Genomic DNA, 24608 nt, shown 5'->3' with positions numbered 1-24608 from the left:
CCAAAGAAAAAGTAGCAATTGTCATAATGAGCAGAACACTTTAGGCAGAACAAAGGATGCTATGCTGGCTGAGTAGTAGGAACTACCAAATCTAACCAGAATTGCAGTTCGTTAGTTCACTCACAACACATTAGTCATTGTTTTAGTGTTTTTTTAAAGTGTTTAAAGTGTTTTCTTTCTTGCCAATTCAAAATTTCAGTGGATGGTGAGTATACATTGTCTTGATTATTACCCAATGGAAATGGACAGGGTCTTAAAGGATATAAGGTACCAGTGGCTTCCGACAAATTTTTCACAGCATCTGTCTGGCATCCAGGACTGAGAATGGAAGTGGAATCCACAACTGTCCACAGTATCTCAATAACCATGGACTGTTGGTGGACTGATGGACTGGGGTGGCTGCCATTGTGGCAGTGGGTGGCAAAGACACCACACATGAGGAGGAGGTTGCTGGTTTTGTTTTAAAAGCACCTGACATGCAGTTTTTGAACAGGGCAACTAATATTTAAGACTGTAAAATACCTATACGTAATCCATTTGTTTTGGATATTGGTTCTCTAGAATGTGTCTCAACTATTTCCACATGACTTCAAACATCAAGCCAACACTTCCTTTTCATTGTAAACTAATGCTAATACTTCTCCTTTCCTGTTTGGTCTATTCCTTTTGAATAGGTTATATGTCTGTTACCACATTCCAGTCATGAGTTTCATGCCACCAGGTTTCCATAATGCCTACTATATCATGTTTGACATCCTGTATTAAGAGCTCAAGTTCATCTTGTTTATTTCCTATGCTCTGTGCACTAATATAGAGGCAACTGTAACCATAAGCCATTCCCTCCAGCTGCTTCATTACTGGTTTTTTCTTGTATATTAGCAGGTTCCTGCAGCACCACCCCAGTTTCCTGTCCATCAATGAAGTTATTATTCCCAGTACTTGGTGTCCCCATCCTCTGAAATATTGTCTCCCTCATCCTGAGGATTCAGTTTAAAGCTCTCCTAATCATGCTGTCATATGTTTGACAGGTGGCTTGTTCCACCCACCTGTCCTATTTGTCCTGCCAAAGGTCCTTCATCCTTTGCCTATTGTGGGGTGGGTGGGAGGCTTGGTGAGATCTAAGGGGTTAGGGGAGTTGGCAAGCTGTAAGGGGTGGGGATGGCAAGGAATAAGCTAGGAGTGGGTGGCTATTCTGGGACATAGGCAGTTTGTGAGCAAAGTGAGTGGGAACAGCAGCCACTGGTGCTACAATTAATATGCTGGTCTTTAAAGATGCCACAAGGTTCTATACCCAGTGTTTAGGTAGCTGTGCTCCCTTGGGTTGAAGATTTCCAAAGACTTTCTTCAAAAAGGAAAAAAATGTGTTTCCTGAATATTTTATATAGGAATAGCATACAACAGTATTTTCTTTATACCTGAACAGGATTAAATTAAAGTTTGGTGCATATGTGGTTTGTGTACACATAACTACTATCTATGTTAAGTAACTCATGCTTGTTCTATATGACCATGACTTGAACCATTTATTCAGTCTGATGCACCGATTTGGTTATAAGCATCTTTGAAGCATCTGCATTCAGCACTTGGTGCAGAAAGTCTCCCTTACCTTGATACGACACAACTTCCACAGAAAGGCCTTGCCTTCAAGACATACATGGCACACATGTCTCTTGCACAGCAAATTTCTAATGAATACATTGTGAAAGATGTAGTATGGCACTGTTGACTTAATATTGAACCAAATAATTATACAGGAACCATCACAAATGTATCAATACAAATCACAGATTGAGAAATCTTTATATAAACCCTGTTCAGGAGAGTTCTTCTTTCATAAGAGCCATAGTTTGTTGGTATAGTTCTTACAATATAAAAATAATGAAATATAGGACATTAAAAACCCTTATTTTTCACATTAATTTGCATGTTAAAAACAAGTTGCCATTCTATTTATTCATTGGGTTAATACTTATGGTTAATCATATGGTCAACACATTTCTTTAACTTAATTATTTGGTGATAATATCAAAAAGTGCATATACGTCAATATTCCTGGTAGATTTTTCCAAAATTACAATTTGGTGTCAGCTGAATTTTCACACAGTTACCCTTGCACAGAGGTGCTTTGTAACTCATTAAGCAGAGCAAAATACAACAATATTGTGTGATGCGTGTAAGAGTGAGAGAGACTGGTGCTTACTTTGACAATTATAGTGAGGGTCTAGAGGCCTAGGGGGTCCAAATGCCCTTAAAATATCACAATTGTGACAAAGCAAAAGTGACAAAGCACATTCATGCATGGTTTGTATTATGGTGGAGTTTTGTGTTATTTATAGCTAAATTATAAACTATTTAAAAACTTTGTCAAGCACCAGTGATGAGTCAAAAACCAGCCAGGAAAACACATAGCAAGAAGCCATTAGTACTTTGCTTCTAGACATGTCTCTTAGTAGCTCTGTTAGTTGTCCATATGACCCATTCAAGTTAGGAGGTGTCTTCAGCCCTCTTCTGAAATTGGTCCAGACTCTTTATGAAAAGCACAGGGGGAGGGGGGGAAGGGATATCAGTCTATAACCATTCATTAATGAGGAAGGTCAACAGTTGTGTCCTAGGATTCCGTAACTGTGCTTGGTGTTAGAGCGAGAGTGGATTAGGTAGGTCTGTCACCTGGGTCCAGAATAGCCGTAAGGAAATTTGAGGACCAGATTACGGTGGCTGGGCAAGACATGGCTGCCGTAGTGCTCAACCAGACTTCCCAGGCTTAGAAACACAACATCTGCCTCCAGGTAAAACTTTGAGTCCTGTTACGGAAGTAAAATGGACATCTGAAGTCACTGACCACCGCAGGAACATTCTATGACAATACAACAGACATACAACTCAGAGCAACTTTGACATACTGCAAAACATAACAAATTGGCTAAACTCCATAATGTTTGCAAGCCTAATTCTGGTTAATGTTCAGATCAGAATACAGTGGTGCCTCGCAAGACGAAAAGAATCCGTTCCGCGAGTCTCTTCGACTTGCGTTATTTTTTGTCTTGCGAAGCAAGCCCCTTTGCGGATTAGCGCTATTAGCGGCTTAGCGGATCAGCTGATAAGCGGCTTAGCGGATCAGCTGATAAGCGGCTTAGCGGCTTGGGGAAAAGGGGGGGGGGAGGAAAAAAACACTACAGGAACTCGCAAGACATTTTCGTCTTGCGAAGCAAGCCCATAGGAAATTCGTTTTGCGAAGCACCTCCAAAACGGAAAACCCTTTCGTCTAGCGGGTTTTCCGTCTTGCGAGGCATTCGTCTTGCGGGGCACCACTATACTGTATTTCCTCCCTTCAAACATAAAAAAGGTAAAGGCCCTCTTAAAGTTAAGTCCAGTCGCAGACAACTCTGGGGTTGCGGCGCTCATCTTGCTTTACAGGCGAAGGAAGCCGGCGTTTGTCCGCAGACAGTTTTTCCAGGTCATGTGGCCAGCATGACTAAGCTGCTTCTGGTGCAACGGAACACAGAAACCAGAGCAGTGCACGGAAACGCCGTTTACCTTCCCACCGGAGCAGTACCTATTTATCTACTTGCACTTTTTGGCATGCTTTTGAACTGCTAGGTTGGCAGGAGCTGGGACCAAGCAAGAGGACGCGGAGATTCGAACCACCGACCTTCTGATCGGCAAGCCCATGATTCGAACTGCCAACCTTCTGATCAGCAAGCCCAAGAGGCTCAGTGGTTTAGACCACAGCGCCACCCACGTCCCTTTCCTTTCAAACATACGAAGACCTAAATCTGAAAAATCAGATGAGGTCCTTCTACATCTCCTTATACAGTGGTACCTTGGTTTTCGAGCGCCTTGGAAGTCAAACGTTTTGGTTTTCAAACACCGAAAACCCGGAAGTAACTGCTTTGTTTTCTAACACTTTTTGGAAGCCAAACGTGCCACATGACTTCCATATTGAGTTTTTTGCATGTAAATGCTTCCAGAAATGCATGCTTCAGTTTTCAAACGTTTCGGAAGTCCAACGGTGTTCCAGAATGGATTACGTTTGAAAACCAAGGTACTACTGTAATCCAAATTCTGTGGAGGAAGATTAGTTTAGAAGCACAGTGAATATTATTTTAATCAAACACATAAAATAGAAGGGAATAGTTGCAAACCATGTTTTTACCCACCTGTTGAAAGATTCTGTAGTTTCTCACTTTCCCAATAGATTCATCCCATACAACCAATACCTTAAAGGAGGAGGGAAAAATCAAGATAAACACCTTACAACAACAACCATGTCCCAAACATCTTCCCAGTTGGTATATTGCTAACAAAATTATTACAATTTGGTTTATTACCTTGCCAGGATTTGTGGATGAATTCCTAATACAGAATAATCCGCTTTTCGGGTGTCCTGTGGGATTTTCTGATCTGAACATCCTAAAATTGTAGGAAAATACTGAATTGTTACTTTTTTGAAACAACAAAAACAAGCTTCAATATGGCAATCGCAACAAATCTGCCAAATGAATTCTCAGCAACAGCACTCATTTTCAGAACAGGTTAAAGATTTGCATAGCCACTCAGAACACAGATATTTGAGGAAACCACAACATGCCCATTATGGAAAACAGAATCATACTGCACATCAATGAGAGCAACCTAATCTAATCATAAGTTGCCACAGGATCCCATCTTCAAAGCTCTCGGCACCCAATAATCAATATTACAATAGTACATATCAGTACGTATCAAGTGCTGAGAATTCTGGTTTTCAGCCCTTTTCCAGCAGCTATTTCCCCTCAGTTTTCCATCCCTTTTTCTGACTGGTTTTTGCAGCAGGCACTAGGAAATATCGACATACCACAACAGCTTGCAATAAATGTATTTTACCTTTCAACTTCAAGGGATTCAGAGGTGTTCACAAATACTGAATAAGGCAGCTCAACCTGTATGAAAAAAAGGGTTGTCAAGCCAAAAGAATAAAAAGGGTACAATAGGTAAATGCCTATCAAAAGCAACTTTATGATCACACGTGACCACACCCATCTGTGGATCAAGCCCAAATCACACACATAGGGAAGCATATGTGACATCAGGGCAACATTAAGAGAGCTGAATTATGAGTTGGCAGTTCATCAACCCAAGTTTTTTATTACTATATGTCTCCAATGCCAAATTACAGGAAATGCAGAATACTGCCCCTAAGATAATAAAAGGCAGATGCCGCAGTACCAACAATTCTGTAACTTGACTTAGCACTCAATAAGAACCTGGCAGAGTGCCCTCTTTGTGCCAGGCTTGCGGGAGGGTGAGGTGCCACCAAGCATGGGCTTGGGGCTGCTGCTGCCAAACTCTGTCCCTCCTCCGTGTCTCTTAGGACTGTAATCACCACGAGACTCTGTCTGCAGCCACTTACGGAATCAACACATCTACCAAATGCTTGGCTTTCCCCCACCCTTGAGTGGGGCTTATCATGTGGCAACGGTTCACAACCGGACTTGGTTTGCATTGGTAGGATGTATTGTCCAGGATGCGTAAGGGTGGGCTCCCTGCTTACCTTCTGGATCTTTAAGGGGCTTGAGGCTGTGGACTCAAAGCCTGAGAGATGGCTAGCCAGCCATACCCTTCAGGTCAACGGTGGCGGTCATAAGCCATTTGCCACTACTTACACTTGCAATTACTTTCTTGTCCTAATCTGCTACAGTGGTTCCTCGCAAGACGAAATTAATTCGTTCCACGAGTTTTTTCGTAGAGCGAGTTTTTTCGTCTTGCGAAGCACCACGGCGGGGAGGGGTGGGGAGAAGCAGGGCAGCTGCCGCAGCTGGTCCTTGGACTCACCTTGTGGATACCGCGCAACGCGGCTGCTGGAGGGCGGCGGGGCTCAGGAGCGCAACTCCGGCTGCAACGCTGGCTGCTGGCGGCAACGGCTCCTGAGGGGAGCGCGCGAGGGCGGTGGGCAGCGGCGCGAGGCAGCCGGAAGGTCGGCCGGAAGGTGGGAGGGAGCCGGAGGAGCCGTCAGCAGGAAGGTGGGAGGGAGCCGGAGGAGCGGGGAAGCGAGCGTGCGACCATCGCCATGACAGGAGAGGCAGGGCTGTTTCGTCTAGCGAAGCAAGACCTTTGGAAAATCCGTCTTGCGAAGCACCTCAGAAAACGAAAAACCCTTTCGTCTAGCGGGTTTTTCGACTTCCGAGGCATTCGTCTTGCGGGGTACCACTGTACTTGCTGCAAGTACAAGCCCACATTTTCAAACACTATGGACTACATACTTGAATACTGTGACACACATTACAACATTCCTACCGCAACGATTTTCCAGATGTTTCTGGATTACACCTCCCATCATCCTTGACCACTGGCTATCCTGGCTGGGGCTGGTGGGAGTCGGGTGTCCAACAACTTTAGACTGTAAACTGCCCTGTGATCTTCAGATGAAGGGTGGCATATGAATTTAATAAATAATAATAAATAATACCACTGCATTTTTTTGATGCAAAGGCAATGTCATGGTGAGCTGCATGTGAATTTAGTGTATACTCCTACTTTACAAGTGCCTTTGCTGTAGCCACTCAGTAACATATGAAGCCGTTCTGCTTGTTTAAAGATCATTAGATGATTTGCCCATCAATTCCAAATACAAGGTATATCAGGGTTCTGGTACTAGCCAACAGGATAGGACTTCCTGACAGTAAGAGCTGTTCAACAGTGGAATTTGCTGCCAAGGAGTGTGGTGGAGTCTCCTTCTTTGGAGGTCTTTAAGCAGAGGCTTGACAACCATATGTCAGGAGTGCTCTGATGGTGTTTCCTGCTTGGCAGGGGGTTGGACTCGATGGCCCTTGTGGTCTCTTCCAACTCTATGATTCTATGATTCTATGATTCTATGACTGTATAAAGCAGAGCAATCTTACGGAATGAGCTGCCTTACCTTTTCATAGTCACCATCGGACTCTTCTCCAGATAAGTCTGGTTTTGAAGGCAATAGTGGATTCTCAAATGAGGCAACTCGGAAACTTTGTCCATCTGGAGAAGATCTTCTAGGAGAAGCAGAGTCTAAACTGAAATTAGAAAGGAAATATTACATTGTTAACAGATTACGTAAGGAGATTCACATATGCCCAGTGCTTCATATGAACTGAGCCTGGGATAGATCTACTGAGTCTTCATAACTGAAGCATATGAATTGAATAACGCAATGCAACCAATAAATACACATGTAACACTTGTGGCTGCACACAGCAGGCAAAAATTGGCAAAAGCAGACAAGTCGCTTTGCTCACCATTGTTGATCTTCCATTGAGAGACTCCCAGTAAAACTTCCAAGGGACTCTAGAATGCCTGGGAACAATGTCTGAAAGCTAACTATCTAAAGCCATTCCAGATGTTTAATTAGCATTAAAGGTAAAGGACCCCTGACAGTTAAGTCCAGTTACGAACGACTCTGGGGTTAAGGTGCTCATCTCGCTTTATTGGCCGAGGGAGCCGCAGACAGTTTTTCTGGGTCATGTGGCCAGCATGACTAAGCTGCTTCTGGCGAAACCAGAGCAGTGCACGGAAACACCATTTAACTTCCCGCCAGAGTGGTACCTATTTATCTACTAGCACTTTGACGTGCTTTTGAACTGCTAGGTTGGCAGGAGCTGGGACCAAGCAACGGGAGGTCACCCCGTCGTGGTGATTCAAACCACCGACCTTCCGATCGGCAAGCCCTAGGCTCAGTGGTTTAGACCACAGCGCCACCCGCATCCCATTAATTAGGATTAGGGGACCACAAATACAGTCACCAATCAATCAGGAATCGAATTCAGCCAACCAAGACAGGGGTTTAGTCAGCAGCCTGGAAAAACTGTGCAGTATTTTGCCATTTGTTAGAATCTGTGAAGCAGCAGCAGCAGCAGCAGCAAGCAGGGGCTTAAAAAATTTATGTTCTTCTGCCACCTCTGATGTTACATCAACAGAAAAAATAGTAAGAAAAAAAATTCACAAATGTTTTCCCTTTGTGTTGTGTTTTTAAATTTTGCATTCCTGGGACAACTTAGTTTTTTAATCCATTCCCCCCCACCACTAAAATCGGAGGTTATAAGGGGCTTTTAAAAGGTGTTTTTTTTCTATTCACACGTTTATCTATAAGCAGACTGTGTGCATTATTTGTAGGTTGGTAACTCAGCAAATTGTTTGCAAGACTGCTCTGGCAGCTTTCCATTCCAAGGCAAGGATTTGGGGGAATGGCAAATGAATTACTACCACATAATTGAATTAACATCAGAATCTCCAACATGATCAATACACAATTGTTTTCCAACTTACTGTGGAGGCAAAGGATTCTCTGGTTTAGAAACAGGCACCCGTGGTTTCTCACAAGGCACTTGAGGCTTAGCTGGTACTTTTGGTGTCAAAAGTCCAGGTTTCCTTGGTGCCTGGGTATTTACCAGTGGAGTCACAAGATACTGTGGTAATTTGGGCTTGGTGCTTGGCAATGAAGGAGGCGCAGGAAGTTTTTTCTCTTTAAACCTCTGATTCTCTTCAGCAGTACGTAAAGTGCAGGTCAGTGGCAGACGTATACCTGAGGAAGAGCAACTCTCTGTGAGGTAGGTGGGCTTTTTGGCCAGAGGAATAGGAGGCACTGGTGGACCCTGGTTAGTGATTTGATGACGTGCTGGGTGGGGTCTCACATCATGCTCTGCTTGGCACTGAAAAGGGAATTCTCCTCTCCTGCTTAAGAGGACTTCAGGCCTCACATCCGTTAAGCTTTTTTTCAGGGAGGGCGCTGGAAGCACCGGCACGCCACACCTGCCAGAGAACGAGTGTGCTTTTGTCTCTGGAAAGAAAGCTTTTCCCGGCGATGGAACCGGAGGAGGCGGGTACACTGGTGGAGATACCACATGATCTGTGTAAAAAAGAAGCAGAACAAGCCCGTCATTTAAATGGAAGTGTCTTCTACTCAGAGGAGAATCTGACAAATTTATTTAAAGGTCATTTAAATTGTAGATGGGAGAGAGGGGGAAATGCCACGAGGCACAAATAGAGGACAGGGATGCAGAAATTAGAACAAGTGACAACAACCACTTTAAAAACTGTATTCAAGACGTTAGTGGCATTACAGTCCATTTAGTATGTAATTTAGAGTAAGTCACAGACCCTGGGAGTGACAGAGAAGGAAGGGACATGGTCCAGATCTGGCCATCACTCAGCAGGCCACATCTCTAGTCCAAGTGCTCATTTTGAGTCTCATCAGTTACCAAACCATTATCTGGTATGCAAGGAAAGACACTTCAGGATGTATCCCAAAGTTATATTTTGTGGGAAGAATGAGTGACAGAGGTACAATTTGAGATTTTAGTGATCAAGACTTCAACACAGATGTTGCAAGTCACATTTGAGGAGACTTGGAAAGTTACTTGTTCTTTTAAAAGGGTTGTGAGATTGACTAATTGGGAAACCTAGTTTAATTCAGAAGCAGGATCTAGCTTATCTCAATATATTACTTACAATAGAAGGCAGCATGCCTAGAGAGTGGCAGGTGTAGCTGGGAACTGAGATTGCTTATACAGTGGTACCTCGATTTTTGAATGTCTCTGTTGACGAACATTTCAGTTTTTGAATGCCCTAAACCCAGAAGTAAATGCTTCGGCTTTCGAACGTGCCTCGGAAGTCGAACATGCCACGCGGCTTCTGCTGAGTGCAAGATCCTGAGGCCTAGCTGTCGACTACTGAGTTTTCAGTTTTCAAAAGTTTCAGAACTCAGTCTTCTGGAACGGATTATGTTCGAAAGGTACCACTGTATAAGCATTATATGCTTAATGTAAGTTGCAGCTGCATTGTTCGTGTTGTTAATCATTTCTTTTCCTTGTTTATACAGTGGTGCCCCGCAAGACAAATGCCTTGCAAGACGGAAAACCCGCTAGACGAAAGGGTTTTCCATTTTTCAATGCGCTTCGCAGGACGAATTTCGCTATGGGCTTGCTTCGCAAGACGAAAATGTCTTGCGAGTCTTGAGATTTTTTTTCGCTCCCCACCCCCTTTTTCTAAGCTGCTAACCCACTAATAGCCTTTTAGCAGCTAATCCGCTAATCCCTTAAGCCTTTAATAGCCGCTAAACCGCTAATAGCGCTAATCCGCTAAGCCGCTAATAGGGTTGCTTCGCAAGACGAAAAAACCGCTAGACGAAGAAACTCGCAGAACGGATTAATTTCGTCTTGCGAGGCACCACTCTATTTGGATTTTTTTTTTTTTTTAAGTAATGTATTTCTTCAGCACAGAGGTGAGCACCTGAGGGCCACCTGCAGCGGTGGTCACTTACAAACTGCACGCACATTCTCATCCTTTGAGATCGCCCTTTAAAGTAGAGCATTGCTGGAATGGAGAAGGGTAGACTCCTCTCCTCACCAGAAGGGAGACACAGCACTTCTCTTAGCTCACCTCAGTTTGGCAGGCTGAGTGCGGCATGATTTACACAAAGAGGAAGGTGCATGAGGTGACTCTTCCTGTGTGCCTTCCTCCCAACTAGAATCAACATTTCTCTGGCATGCTAACCTGATTTTTATCAGTGGCAGCAGAAAGCAAAAGTTTAGAGTAGACAATGCTAAGATAGGTAGAGAGTTTGAAATCTGTCTACCCAACCCAGTGTCCTGATAGGTATGGGAATTGGCCCATTTGATAGGCCGGGAGGCGGTGATACACTGAGAATGAGGAGCTATGTGTTCATGCAAGTGTGCACATGTGAAAGTCTAGGGTAGTCACACCCACTTTCCACACACACTCCTTGGTCCTGAATAGGGTAACTGTGCCCCTGAAGGACCAGGTACGCAGCCTGGGAGTCATTTTGGACTCACAGCTGTCCTTGGAGCGCAGGTCAATTCGGTGTCCAGGGCAGCTGTCTACCAACTCCACCTGGTACGCAGGCTGAGACCCTATCTGCCTGCGGACTGTCTCACCAGAGTGGTGCATGCTCTGGTTATCTCCCGCTTGGACTACTGCAATGCGCTCTACGTGGGGCTACCTTTGAAGGTGACCCGGAAACTACAACTAATCCAGAATGCGGCAGCTAGACTGGTGACTGGGAGCGGCCGCCGAGACCATATAACACCGGTCTTGAAAGACCTACATTGGCTCCCAGTACGTTTCCGAGCACAATTCAAAGTGCTGGTGTTGACCTTTAAAGCCCTAAACGGCCTCAGCCCAGTATACCTGAAGGAGCGTCTCCACCCCTATCGTTCTGCCCGGGCACTGAGGTCCAGTGCCAAGGGCCTTCTGGCGGTTCCCTCATTGCGAGAAGCAAAGCTACAGGGAACCAGGCAGAGGGCCTTCTCGGTAGTGGCGCCCGCCCTGTGGAACGCCCTCCCATCAGATGTCAAAGCGATAAATAACTACCTGACATTTAGAAGACATCTTAAGGCAGCCCTGTTCAGGGAAGTTTTTAATCTGTGATATTTTACTGTATTTTTTGTTTCTATGGAAGCTGCCCAGAGTGGGCGGGGTACAAATAAATTATTATTATTATTATTATTATTATTATTACTATTATTACTATTATTACTATTATTATTATTGCTGGACTGTGGGTGCCAAATGGTTTACCAATGGTGAATGTAACTTTAGCCATTCCTGCTATAGATATTGTTTTCATTAAACCCTCAAGGTTTTTCTCCTGTTACCAAGTACCAATAAATCTCTTCATTTATTTCAAGCTTTGCACCAACAAATTGCACTAATTAGTTACAGGCTGGTCAGATTTCTGAAAATCATCAATCTGGTTTCTGTGGAGATGTAACTTCCTAGTTCTACATACCTTCACACTTTATAGCATCTGAGTTATCTGGCTGTAAATATTCATCATCTTCATCCTGGTCATAATCTGAAAATCAAGGTAATGCATTAAATAGCACAGCAAAGTTACTTGACAGTACATGTCAGGGGCTCTGCAGCAGCTTGCCCAGCCAGAGGAAAACATGATTGGGCTGGAAATGACACAAAGCCTGCTCACATCTTTATACATGGCCTCTCAAAACTTGCTTTGGGGATGGTAAAACTGCAGTGCCCCTTTAAAAGGCAAGCAACCAACATAAAGACAGAAGAGAAGCCCTGCTGGATCAAGACAAGGGCCCATCTAGTCCAGATTCTTATTCTCACAGCGGGCAACTGGAATTCCACAAGGGGCCAATTACAACAGTGCTCTCCTGACTTGTGGTGGCCAGAAATATGCATCCTCCGCCAGTGGAAGTGCAGCATAGCCTTATCCTTCAGGAATTTGCCTAGCCGTCTTTTGAAGCCATCCACATTGGTGACCACCATCACTGCTTCTTGTAGAATTCCACAGTTTAAACTATGTGCCTTTTCTTTTGCCTGTCCTGAATCTTCCAACATTCTTCATTGGATGACCCCAGGTTATGAGAGTGTTATGAGAGATGGAGAAAAGCTTCTCTCTCCTCACTTTCTCCACAACAGTCATAATCTTGAACGCCTCTTGAACGCCTTTTTCTAAACTAAAAAGCCCCAGATTTTGCAACCTTTCCTCATAGGAGCTCTAGTTACTTGATCGTTTTGGCTGTCATTTCCTAAACCTTTTCCAGCTCTATAGTACCTGTTTTCCAGGTGAGCTGGCACAGTATTCCAAGTGTGGTCTCACTATAGATTTGTATAACAATGCTATGATTTTTCATTTTCAACTTGTTTCTTAATGATCCATAACATGACGTTCACCATGTTAGGGACAGCCATGATACATTCACATTGAGCTTTGCTACTAATTAGGGACCCTGTCTGTTCTCTTTCCCTCCATGTACCTTTAAGAGTTCCTGCCTTGGCAGTGGTACAGGTTCTCTGGGGTGAGCCAAAGGGCAAGAGCTCTAGGGCTCTTTGCCTGGGTTTGTGCACCTGGGAGGAGAGAAGGAAGCCAGTCCAAAGGGACTGTGGAAAGGATGCTCCTAAGCTTCTCACGTGGAGAAAAGATATAGACAATCTGGATCTTCTTTGGAACCTGTTGCCCCACCCTTCCAAAAACAACATCGTTTCTTTATTTGTTTTTTTTAATAATATTTTTTATTAAAGTTTTTACAAAAAAGAAAAAAAGAAAAGAAAAAACAACAGAAAAATACAGAAATACAAAAATACAAAGCGACAAAAAGAACAACACAAAAGAGAAGAGAAGGAAAAACAAATAAAAACAATTCCATTTTCATAGTATTCCTTGCATTTACTTATTTCCCAGACTTCCCCACACCTCCCTTCACTGTATTCCAGTTCATATATTTGATCAGCAAATCCCTTCCCTCTATCTTAACTTAATCTTTATCTTAATCTTAATACCTTAATATATCTTAATCTTCTTAGTATCTTTACAAATTAAGCCTTTTAGTTTTACACCTTTTAACCTTTGAATTTTCTTACTTCTTCTCCACTTTATTGCTAATAACCTTTTACGTTCAACATCATTTCTTTATTTGATCAGTTTCTTTATTTGAGGGTGAAACAGAAGTGGAGACTAAAACCTAAGAAAAACTAGCTGCCTGGGAAAGTGAATTCTCCCTTCCCAGAGAGAATATATCAACTGCCCCAGAGCTGGTGCCATTTCTGATATTTTTTTGAATCACTACGAGTTCATATTAAAGTGCATTAACAGTTTGTTTTTATGGTTTGTTTTCTGCCTTATTTATATGCTATCGTGTTTTTGATACGGTTATAGTGATTGTAACAATTGCTAATTTAAAACGTGATTGCTATTACTGTGAGCAGCTTCGAGCTCAACATTGTTGTTGGAAAGGTGGAATACAACCGTTAAGTCAAACCTGATTTGGATAGGGTTGCCTTCCCACAAAGGGCATCATTCACTTCGGAGGTTTTCCTGCACTCGTTGCTGTCTGTGGAAGTACAGGTGGCAGCTGTGCCTAAGGAGTGTGGCTGCCAACAAATGATCAGGAGACTTAACGTGTGCTCCCGTTTGTTCCTTGGCAGGAGAGGCTTGCTGCCACAGTCAATCAGCTGATCGCCAGTGAAAGAAGCCTGTGGGGATTGGCTGTGTTAGAGAGTTCCATGTTGGGAACTCCATAATGCGGAGCTTGAAGTCATCACCTGTCAACTGACCAGCAGCGACTGCAAAAGCAGCATTTGAATCCTAGCTGTGCTGCAGAGGAAGATCCAAGGTGAAGTCAGGTGATTGATGGTGGCCAGGCCAACCCACCTGTCAAAGTAGCCCTGTTGGGGAACCTAGGATCTGGCCCAGCCACTGGAAAGCTTCTTCCCTCTGCCTCACTCCACAGGAAAAATGTCTACCAGCTGCATCACCTTTATGAAAAGGGAACTTCTAAATTATCTTCTTACCTGAATTTTCCATTGAATGTTGAGAGTAGTGTATATTAACGGGTCGTTCTACTGAGCCATAGAAACTGTCAACATCTGAACCAGAATCACTAGAGAGAGCAAGAGAGAAGTTTTAGAGATGACACTTGTACATTGGACTTATGGGAAGAGAAAAACTAGAGCACATTGATTGTGGAAATACAAAGTAACTGGGAAACTATTTATATCTTATGTTACTGACAAAATGATATTGTATTAACAGGCAACATTCTTATTTTAGACTTTATAGCAGCCTTCTCCAACCCTGTGGAACGCCCTCCCACCAGATGTCAAGGAGATGAGTAATTATATAACCTTTAGAAGACAGCTGAAGGCAGCCCTGTATAGGGAAGCTTTTTCATGTGTACTGTTTTATTATGTTTTTATATATGTTGGAAGCCGCCCAGTGTGGCTGGGGCAACCCAGTCAGATGGCCAGGGTACCAATAATTAAAAAGGAAGGTATGTATGTATGTATGTATGTATGTATGTATTATTCTCCCTACTTTAGGGGTAGCCCGTGTGGCACCCTCCAGATGTTTTGGAATGCAACTCAGATCAGCCCCAGCTAGCATGGCCAATGGTCTGAGAAAAAAGGAGTTGGCCCAAAGCTTCTGAAAGCACCAGATTGAGGAAAGCAGCTTAAGGCAAGTTCCTTGTCATTCTTCTGCCATGTTGCCTGTGCCAGCATGTGCTGACCTTAAGTCAGTAACAGTTTCCTTCTTCTCATGGTAGTGATCTATTTCTCTTCTAAGTGAGGCCATCCAGTCCTGAAAGACAAATGATACATTTATTTGGTGGGATTTGTAAGCACCGAGCATTTTGAAACAGGTATGTTTCCAAGATATAACTACACAAACAGCTATGAAGCATGTAACATTCTATGTGGTGTAGTGGTTAAGAGCGGTAGTCTCGTAATCTGGTGAACCGGGTTTGCGTCTCCGCTCCTCCACATGCAGCTGCTGGGTGACCTTGGGCCAGTCACACTTCTCTGAAGTCTCTCAGCCCCACTCACCTCACAGAGTGTTTGTTGTGGGGGAGGAAGGGAAAGGAGAATGTTAGCCGCTTTGAGACTCCTGAAGGGGAGTGAAAGGCGGGATATCAAAACCAAACTCTTCTTCTTCTTCTTCTTCTTCTATTAACTAATTTGTATTTTCAAAGCCACTATTATACAAGATTTATACAGGGGAGTAATCTCACATGGGCCAACCTCACCCCACGGCCAGATTTTTAATAGTACGAATGATACAACTGCACTATGGCCCATGCCTGCAATGCAGCACAGACCCTAAGCTTTCATTTTTTAAAAAGGAAGCAGAAAACCTCTCACCCTACTAGAAGGAAAGTGATGAAGAAAAACATGCAGGCACCTTTCTAAGCAATTTCTGTGGCATATGCCAGCCTGGCTACTCCCATCTTTCAGTGTTTTTAGCCAATGAGTGAAGTTAGAACTGATAAGTGAGTTATTTGGACACCCTACTGGGATCCTAAAGAGCTACTGCTTTCCCCTCCGCTCTAGTGCATTTTTCCTTCCTGCTTCTGTTTCATTTTCTAGTCTTTCGAATCTCAGTAGTTCTAAAGACCAACTTTTGCCCTTCCCTCAATCACCTCAGGTGGTTTTGTTTGAGGTAAGGTAATCTCTAAAAGTATTTTTTGCAAATGCTGCTACGTAATAGGCAGCTGAAGTCCAGGCAGCCTCTAAGAGTTCACCATATAGTTAACATGCAATACAGTGGTCTACATGACTACTCAGAATTAAGTCTCTTTGTATTTACTGCTGGCCACATGACCCAGAAGCTGTATCCTCACTCCCTCGGCCAATAAAGCGAGATGAGCGCCGCAACCCCAGAGTCAGTCACGACTGGACCTAATGGTCAGGGGTCCCTTTACCTTTAAGTGGGAATAGGATTGCAGGCCTTTGCTTGCTTGTGGGGAAGGAGCATAGGGTGAGGGGGGGGTCAGTATCCATACAAAACAAACAGATCTTGCATAAAGGCATTTATTTAAAAATTATGAAAGAGGAGTATAAAATTAACAATAATTTTAGCACAATTAAATTATTAATAATAAAAAACAATTATTCTATACATTTAAAAATCATGTTATTTATCCCAGTGGGTCTGCTGTTGGAGTAGAATATTGAAATGTAGGGCTTTTTGTTTTTTTACTGGGCCATTAGGAAACATACTATCCTTACTATTTCACCTATAAAGAATTAAAATAGTAAAAATGAAAAATAAAATTAAAAGTATATCACTCTGCTTTTCACAATTATTAGTATATAATTATGGCTGTGAGGGGGCATAACTGTGACCATCATGAAGGGACCCTAAACTTCTTAATTTGCCACTACAGTAGTGGTAGACATGGCTAGGAACATAGCGTTGATTGCCTTTCAGATATCTTATTTAGATAATAAATTTTATTTCACCTTTCTTTCATCTTCAGAGGCGGCAGAAAAAAACCAGGTCCTATGCTTTTTGCTAATGTGAACCAACTTGAAAGGAAATACATTGTTTGATGTTGTTTCTTCTGCTGCCCGCATAACCCTATGTAACAATGAAATTATTTTTAAGGTAAAATCATGTTTATAAAGATAGCAAAATTGACATACTACAATTGCATATAGACTTTTCTGTCCCAAAGACCAACCAAATCAATGTACAACACAACATCTGTACTGCTTTGTCTAAAAGAGCCACAAAAATGTAACCCTACTAAACTACAGGTGGAAACAACCTCCACAAATTAGGAGGACCACATGAAATAGCTTCCAAAGGGGTAGCCATGTTAATTGTTGCAGCCAAGAGCCTTGCAACCACCTTAAAATACATTTATCATGGCATGCTTCTTTGTGGACTACAGCCGACTTCATCAGCAGCATGAAGCATTCTCCGAAATAGGCAAGTACTACACAAGCGTAAAACAAAATGCAAATGCAAAACAAGCCACACTGTGGGAACTATATTCAGGCTTAAATATATGTAAATAATTACAACAACAATTCATAAAACCATGCTGGTGAGAACACAAATAACCTTGTATTGCTAAGCTAATTCATGCATTATTAATTGAATTTATTATATAGCTACTCCATACCATAAGCTCTCTAGGCAGCTCCCAAAGCAAATTCAACAATTAAAATGCATTGATAGACAGATGCTCCATGAATATGACTAATGCTCTTTTAAAGTCATCCATGCTGATGGCCGTCACTGCATCTTATGGGAGCATATTCCATAATTTAGCTATGGGCTACGTGAAAAAGTAGTTTGACTCTCCTGAATCTTCCAACGTTCACTGGATGGCCCCAAGAGTTCTAGTATCATAAGGTAGGGAGAAAAACTTCATTTCTATCATGATGAAATACTGCAATAGGATAAACTATATTTCCACTTACCTATTATAGCCCTTCAGTGAGAAGGCACCCTGAGGAGCTGCCGAAGTGCTGCTCTTAAAGTAGTAAATACATCCCTTATGGATAATCACAAACCTCAGTGGCCCTGGACCGATATCAAGGAAATGGAAAGAAGGGGAGGGGAAGGGACTTCATTTATTATTAGATTACCAAAAAAATGTACTTGCTTGCATCAACACTGATGGACTTCGGATCTATAGCATTCCCAGATGCCTATCACAATGCTAGGGGATGCCAGCGGTTTTCCCCCGCCCCATCCCAAATACTCCCTACGTGGGGCAAAGTAGTATTTTATAAAAGTTAGTGAAAACACAATCCTGGCTCCTTGTGAATGGTTTTGCAAGTCAGATACCTGCCCCTGAAACACATGCTCCCCCCCTCCTTTCCACCCTGGAAACTGCTTAAACAAGAATCTAGTTAGCATCAGATTCAGTGCAGAAGTAGCCATAAGGCCAACTAGGGAAAGGAAGGGGACATTTGTGCCTGAAAAGGGACATGCTACTAACACATGTACCTGGTTTGCAAACCCTATTTTGCAGGGAGCTGGTGTTACATCTGCCCAAGACTTCATTGGCTGATGACTCAACCACATTCTACACAGCTGCAACAAAAGCTCAGCAATAGGATGTGGGGGTGAGTGTACATTTACTGCACTAAAAACAGATAGTGAAATAAGGCATGCCAGTAAAATTAAGTCTAGTCCACTTTGACCTAGTGCAGATATAGCCTCCGTACAAATATAAGCACATACAGTGGTGCCTCGCAAGACGAAAAGAATCCGTTCCGCGAGTCTCTTCGTCTAGCGGTTTTTTCGTCTTACGAAGCAATCCTATTAGCGGATTAGCGCTATTAGCGGTTTAGCGGCTATTAAAGGCTTAAGGGATTAGCGGATTAGCTGCTAAAAGGCTATTAGCAGCTTAGTGCCTTAGAAAAAGGGGGTGGGGAGCGGGAAAAAATCGCAAGAATCGCAAGACATTTTCGTCTTGCGAAGCAAGCCCATAGAGAAATTCGTCCTGCGAAGCACCTCCAAAACGGAAAACCCTTTCGTCTAGCGGGTTTTCCGTCTTGCGAGGCATTCGTCTTGCGGAGCACCACTGTACTTTATCACAGTTTGGAATGAAAGCATTTGAGGTTGGCACATCCTTGTTTTCCAACTTACATTTTAAGAGCTGGAACTGAGTTCCTCCTTTTTTGTGCAGGTATCCTGACTTGGTAACACCTCCAGGCATTGTCAGTAGGTTCTGTGCTCCAATAGCTTTCATTGGGACAGGCCACAATGTCTCTTCCGAAGTCATTGTTCTGAAATTTACAAAATGAGCACATTAGAGATATCATTTCATTAACATACACCAACACCAATTTACATGTAATGCATTATCTAATTTGATACAGCCTACAAACACTGATCTATTTTCTGGAAACAGAGAAACTAGTCTAGCTTAGACTGCTGCAGTGTGTTGTAAAACTGTGTTAGCTTCCATACAAAGACAGCACACTAGTAACTGGAATTGAGTACTGAGAACCATTTTGCCAATACAGTGGTACCTCGGGTTAAGAACTTAATTCGTTCCGGAGGTCCGTTCTTAACCTGAAACTGTTCTTAACCTGAAGCACCACTTTAGCTAATGGGGCCTCCCGCTGCCGCCGCGTGATTTCTGTTCTCATCCTGAAGCAAAGTCCTTAACCCGAGGTACTATTTTTGGGTTAGCGGAGTCTGTAACCTAAAGCGTCTGTAACCCGATGTACCACTGTACTTAAAAGCTCCACTGAATTCTGGTTTCTTTCCAAGCATAGTTCAGAGTGCTGGCGCTTACAAGATGCTACAGAATACTGTTAACAAAGGGCCTAATAAACTTCCCACCCTAGTGATAAAGAGTACCCCCTGCCCCATCCCAATATAGAGACTGCAACTGTAGACATTACCAAAGAACAAGCCTCCCTGAATGAAGTGCTTACTTCTGAGTAAACAAGCATAGGATTTAGCAGCAAAAGGAAAGTTTCAAGAACAGTGATGGGGTGGAGGGGGGAAGCAAAGATGGCAAACAAAAAGCAAGGGAGGGAAGTCTTTCCTGTGGACCCGGAACCAAAAGCCAGCATTCATTCTCACCAAACAGTGGGGGCAGGGATTGCCTAAAACAAACCATAATCTCCTTCACTCGCCCTCCTCATACTGCACAGTCAGTACACACCCTGCTCCATTTTGTTTTGGTTTCTGGTACACTTTCAATCAAAGGGGTAGCCCACTAGTGCTAGTTTACAGCAGAAACAAACAAGAGTCCAGTAGCACTTTAAAGGCTAGAAAATGTATTACTGCATAAGCTTTTATGGATTACCAAGAATGGTGCATCTGAGGAGGGTGACTCTAACCCAAGGTATCTTAGCCAAAATAAATCTGTTTCCCATAAGTGGAAGTTTATGGGGAGGCCCTGTAAAGATGTCCTGAGTGGCACCTTTAAGGCTAACCAATTCAGGCTACGAGGCTGTGCATAGTTATCGTGGAGCAATTCCCATGGAATTCAGTGTGGTCTGCTTCTGAGTAATGTATAGTTACTGTATAAACCGACACAGTAGAATCTCACACCCTCCAGCCTTTCAATGAAAATAGAGGCATCCAATCCGTGGAAGATTCGACCTCTTCTGAACCAAAGCAGGACACTTTCAGTTAACTTAGGTGTAAAACTGCAATGCTTAACGTTCCACAATATCTTTGCAAGAGAGGAAAGAGGGGAGAAAACCAGAATGACTTTTCCACACTCCTATGACCTCCATCAGGCCCAGCTATCTGGGAGTAAGCCCCACTTAATTCAATTAGAGTTACTTCTGGGTAGACAATGTTTAAGTGTGTGCCACATATCAAAAACCATGACAACATGGCATTCGTCTTCAAATTTTTATTTTTATTTTTGCTTTCAGTGGGTTTATTGTTCCAGTTGCAGAAGTGTGCTTTCAGCTGCTGAGCGGCACACAAATTCTTCTGCTGGTAGCAGAGTACATGCTTGGTGTCAAAACGAGTCAGAAATTCCAGGAAGTTTGCAGTCTATTTTAAAAAAACGACAAAGCAGAAAGTCCCAGTTTATTTATGCACTTCGGAAAGACAGACAACTGACCAGAGCTGAAAAGGGGAACTAGAAATGCACACAGTATTTCCAAATGCAGTCTTCATTGCTTCTCTGCCCTTGCCTGACTCTGTATGATCTCTTTTAACAAGACACAATTATGATCTAATCGGTCTGCTCTGCAATAGGTCCATCTATTGCCATCTTAAGACTGAAAACTAGCTGCCTACAAGGGTTTAATGCAAGGGTAGGTAACCTAAGGCTCAGGGGCTGGATGCGGCTCAAATTGCCTTCTCAATCCAGCCCATGGACCGTCCGGGAATCAGCGTGTTTTTACATGAGTAGAATGTGTCCTTTTATTTAAAATGCATCTCTGAGTTATTTGTGGGGCATAGGAATTCGTTTTTCTTCAAAATATAGCTGGCCCACAACATGGTCTGAGGGACGGTGGACCGGCCCACGGCTGAAAAAGGTTGCTGACCCCTGGTTTAATGCATGGGTGTAGTCAAGGCGGGGTATAGCCAAGGGGGGGAGCGGCCCCGTCCCCAGATCAAGTAAAACAATAGACATACTTAACCAACTGACCAATCACATCTGTGCTGTCCGCTCTAAGAAAAGTCCTGCCCTCCCCCAATAAAAATCCTGGCGATACCCATGGTTTAATGCTATACCCCTTTAGAAATATTCTTTCCCCTATTTCTTTTAATGGGACGCGGGTGGCGCTATGGGTAAAACCTCAGTGCCTAGGACTTGTCGATCGCATGGTCAGCGGTTCGAATCCCCGCAGCGGGGTGAGCTCCCATCGTTCAGTCCCAGCTCCTGCCCACCTAGCAGTTCGAAAGCACTCTTAAGTGCAAGTAGATAAATAGGGACCGCTTTATAGCGGGAAGGTAAAGGGTGTTTCCGTGTGCTGCGCTGGCTCGCCAGAGCAGCTTCGTCACGCTGGCCACGTGACCCGGAAGTGTCTCCGGACAGCGCTGGCTCCCGGCCTCTTAAGTGAGATGAGCGCAGAACCCTAGAGTCGGACACGACTGGCCCGTACAGGCAGGGGTACCTTTACCTTTACTATTTCTTTTATCATCCTGGTTGAGAAAAAAACGCTGCAACTCAGAAGCTCAGAATTATGAACACTGATTGCTCTTCAGCATCATATATATATATATATATATATATATATATATATATGAATTATTAGGTTTCCAATAATAAGTAAATACAGAAGCAGAGTAAGTTATCTGTTGAATTAAGGACTCTAATGCAATTTCATTCATTCATTATACTTCCCCCACTAAACAAACAAACAAAGCATGCCTGCAACTTTCCCAGGGTTTATGTTCTGGGGATCGTGCCTAAAGCCAAGATTGTGTATAGTCAAAACACATTGGGTTTATTGGCGGGTGGGATTGCCAAAGTCATTTTTCCTGGGCGCCCATCCCCTTTTTATTTATTTATTTTTCCAAGTATGAAAAAGCTGAATGCACACAAGTAAAATGTGCTTAAGTTGTGGGCTTACTGTGCATAGAACCACTGTAAAAAATAAAGTAACTTAATTAAAACTAAATTCCCCCTCTCTCACCAACAGACCCTGGGGTTCCAACTCTACAATTCTAAGTGTCACACAAATGTCCTCAACATATCAGTGCAGCAAAGAAATAACAATTCATATGCAAATAATAACATAGCAAAATATAATTAATCTACCAAAAGAGCAGTTTACTTCAATATGCCCAAACAGCAACTCTTCATAAATTCTACAGTGGTACCTCGGGTTAAGAACTTAATTCGTTCTGGAGGTCTGTTCTTAACCTGAAACTGTTCTTAACCTGAAGCACCACTATAGCTAATGGGGCCTCCCGCTGCCGCCGCACCGCCGGAGCACGATTTCTGTTCTCATCCTGAAGCAAAGTTCTAAACCCAAGGTACTATTTCTGGGTTAGCGGAGTCTGTAACCTGAAGTGTATGTAACCTGAGGTACCACTGTATTGTTATTAACAAGTTTCACAGCATAAAAAACAACCAGCACTGGTGCGGGATTTGAAGATTAGATACATAGATAAGGTCAAATCACATCAAGACAGATTATCAAGTATAATGACAGCCAAAGTACCTATATACAACAGAATCCCTCCAAAATAATCACTGAAGAACTAAATAAAAAAATTCCTTCCAGTAGCACCTTAGCGAGACCAACTAAGTTTTTATTGGTATGAGCTTTCGTGTGCATGCACACTTCTTCAGATACCTTGCATGCACACAAAAGCTCATACCAATAACTAACTTAGTTGGTCTCTAAGGTGCTACTGGAAGGATTTTTTTTATTTTGTTTCGACTATGGCAGACCAATACGGCTAAAAGGTAAAGGTAAAGGTACCCCTGTCCATACGGGCCAGTCTTGACAGACTCTAGGGTTGTGCGCCCATCTCACTCAAGAGGCCGGGGGCCAGCGCTGTCCGAAGACACTTCCGGGTCACGTGGCCAGCGTGACATCGCTGCTCTGGCGAGCCAGAGCCGCACACAGAAACACCGTTTAACTTCCCGCTAGTAAGCGGTCCCTATTTATCTACTTGCACCCAGGAGTGCTTTCAAACTGCTAGGTTGGCAGGCGCTGGGACCGAACAACGGGCGCTCACCCCACCGCGGGGATTCGAACCGCCGACCTTTTGATCGGCAAGCCCTAGGCGCTGAGGCTTTTACCCACAGCGCCACCCGCGTCCCTCCTATACGGCCCTCCTATACGACCAATACGGCTACCCACCTGTAACTGCAGAACTAGTAAAAGCCCCTCCCTATGAGTTAAAATAAGTAAGAAAAGGGAACCACACATCCATAAAATTGTATCCCCCACCAGCTAATCTACACTGAGAGTTAATTTCTCTTCTAGAGCTAACAGCCACTCTACGATATGAATGCTCAATCAAGATTTTCTCTAATACTGTACACTACTCTTTTCAATTATTTATTTAAGGCATTTATATACCAATTAATCATTAGCATTTCCCACGATGCACAATTTCCATACTCACTGTCATCAAGAACTTAATGATCTCTATGAAGCACTTGATTGTTACTGACTCTGAAAATACTGAGAAGTGCTAAAACTGGATCTTAAATCCTTTATGTGGACAAAACGTTTTCTCTACAAGAAAGAGCAAAGAGACTTGATTTGCAGAAAACCAGTGCAGGTTATTATAAAGAAAATATCCCTCATTCCCTAGCTGAAGATGAGCCTAAACAACTCTCACCATACCTGACCAATTGGCTGTGTTGACTGGGGGCTAACGGGAGCTGATATTCAAAACATCTCTGCTAGGCACCAGGTTGAGGGAAGCTATTCTAGGCTATAGAATCACAAGGTTGGAAGGGGCTTCAAGGCCAATCTAGTCAGTGCAAGTAATTTGCTGGTACTGCATCCACCTCAAAGGTTTTAAACTGCAGGCTGCATGACCACCTGACAAACAAAAAGTTCACAACTTTCCAGGGCACTCTGTCTCACTGTCAAACTGCTCATACACACATGAAGATTTTTCTAATATTTAGTCAAAATTTGTTCTCCTGACATTTGAACCAGTTCCTTTGAAATGAGGCACAGAGGAGACTGTGGTGCCTTTATGATATATGGTTTATTTATACATATACAATCTGAGCCTACAGTGGAGGGGCTCGCAGCATTAACTCCTGTCGCCACAGCCTTGGATTCAAACAGTTCTGGGCACCACAGTTCAAGAAGGACACTGACAAACTAGAACGTGTACAGAGGAGGGCAACCAAAATGGTCAAAGGCCTGGAAACAATGCCTTATGAGGATCGGCTAAGGGAGCTGGGCATGTTTAGCCT

At 43.2% G+C, this 24608-nt stretch overlaps 1 protein-coding gene across 4 annotated transcripts in view; it reads right to left on the bottom strand.

Annotated features, from left to right (window-relative positions):
* Nucleotides 1-1783: 1783 nt before the first annotated feature.
* Nucleotides 1784-24608, bottom strand: part of SH3BP2 (SH3 domain binding protein 2) — a 32103-nt gene continuing 9278 nt past the window's right edge. For 3 of the 4 annotated variants that reach the window (XM_083399043.1, XM_083399045.1, XM_083399044.1), the window contains exons 2-13: nucleotides 18878-19017; nucleotides 17701-17803; nucleotides 16732-16849; nucleotides 15000-15070; nucleotides 14284-14372; nucleotides 11756-11821; nucleotides 8275-8854; nucleotides 6896-7025; nucleotides 4864-4919; nucleotides 4329-4410; nucleotides 4158-4217; nucleotides 1784-2801 (exon numbers count right to left, since the gene is read on the bottom strand). In XM_083399043.1, the coding sequence (XP_083255169.1) occupies nucleotides 2664-2801; nucleotides 4158-4217; nucleotides 4329-4410; nucleotides 4864-4919; nucleotides 6896-7025; nucleotides 8275-8854; nucleotides 11756-11821; nucleotides 14284-14372; nucleotides 15000-15070; nucleotides 16732-16849; nucleotides 17701-17803; nucleotides 18878-19013 (1629 nt within the window). In that variant the 5' untranslated portion in view covers nucleotides 19014-19017 and the 3' untranslated portion in view covers nucleotides 1784-2663. Of the gene's footprint in view, nucleotides 2802-4157; nucleotides 4218-4328; nucleotides 4411-4863; nucleotides 4920-6895; nucleotides 7026-8274; nucleotides 8855-11755; nucleotides 11822-14283; nucleotides 14373-14999; nucleotides 15186-15439; nucleotides 15552-16731; nucleotides 16850-17700; nucleotides 17804-18877; nucleotides 19018-24608 lie in introns of those variants that run through there. The other variant, XM_083399046.1, reaches the window with a different exon arrangement.

Source organism: Podarcis tiliguerta (assembly GCF_965153285.1).
Source record: "Podarcis tiliguerta genome assembly, chromosome: 9".
In the NCBI taxonomy this organism is placed as follows: Eukaryota; Metazoa; Chordata; class Lepidosauria; order Squamata; family Lacertidae; genus Podarcis; species Podarcis tiliguerta.
This window is presented reverse-complemented; position numbering and strand designations above follow the sequence as displayed.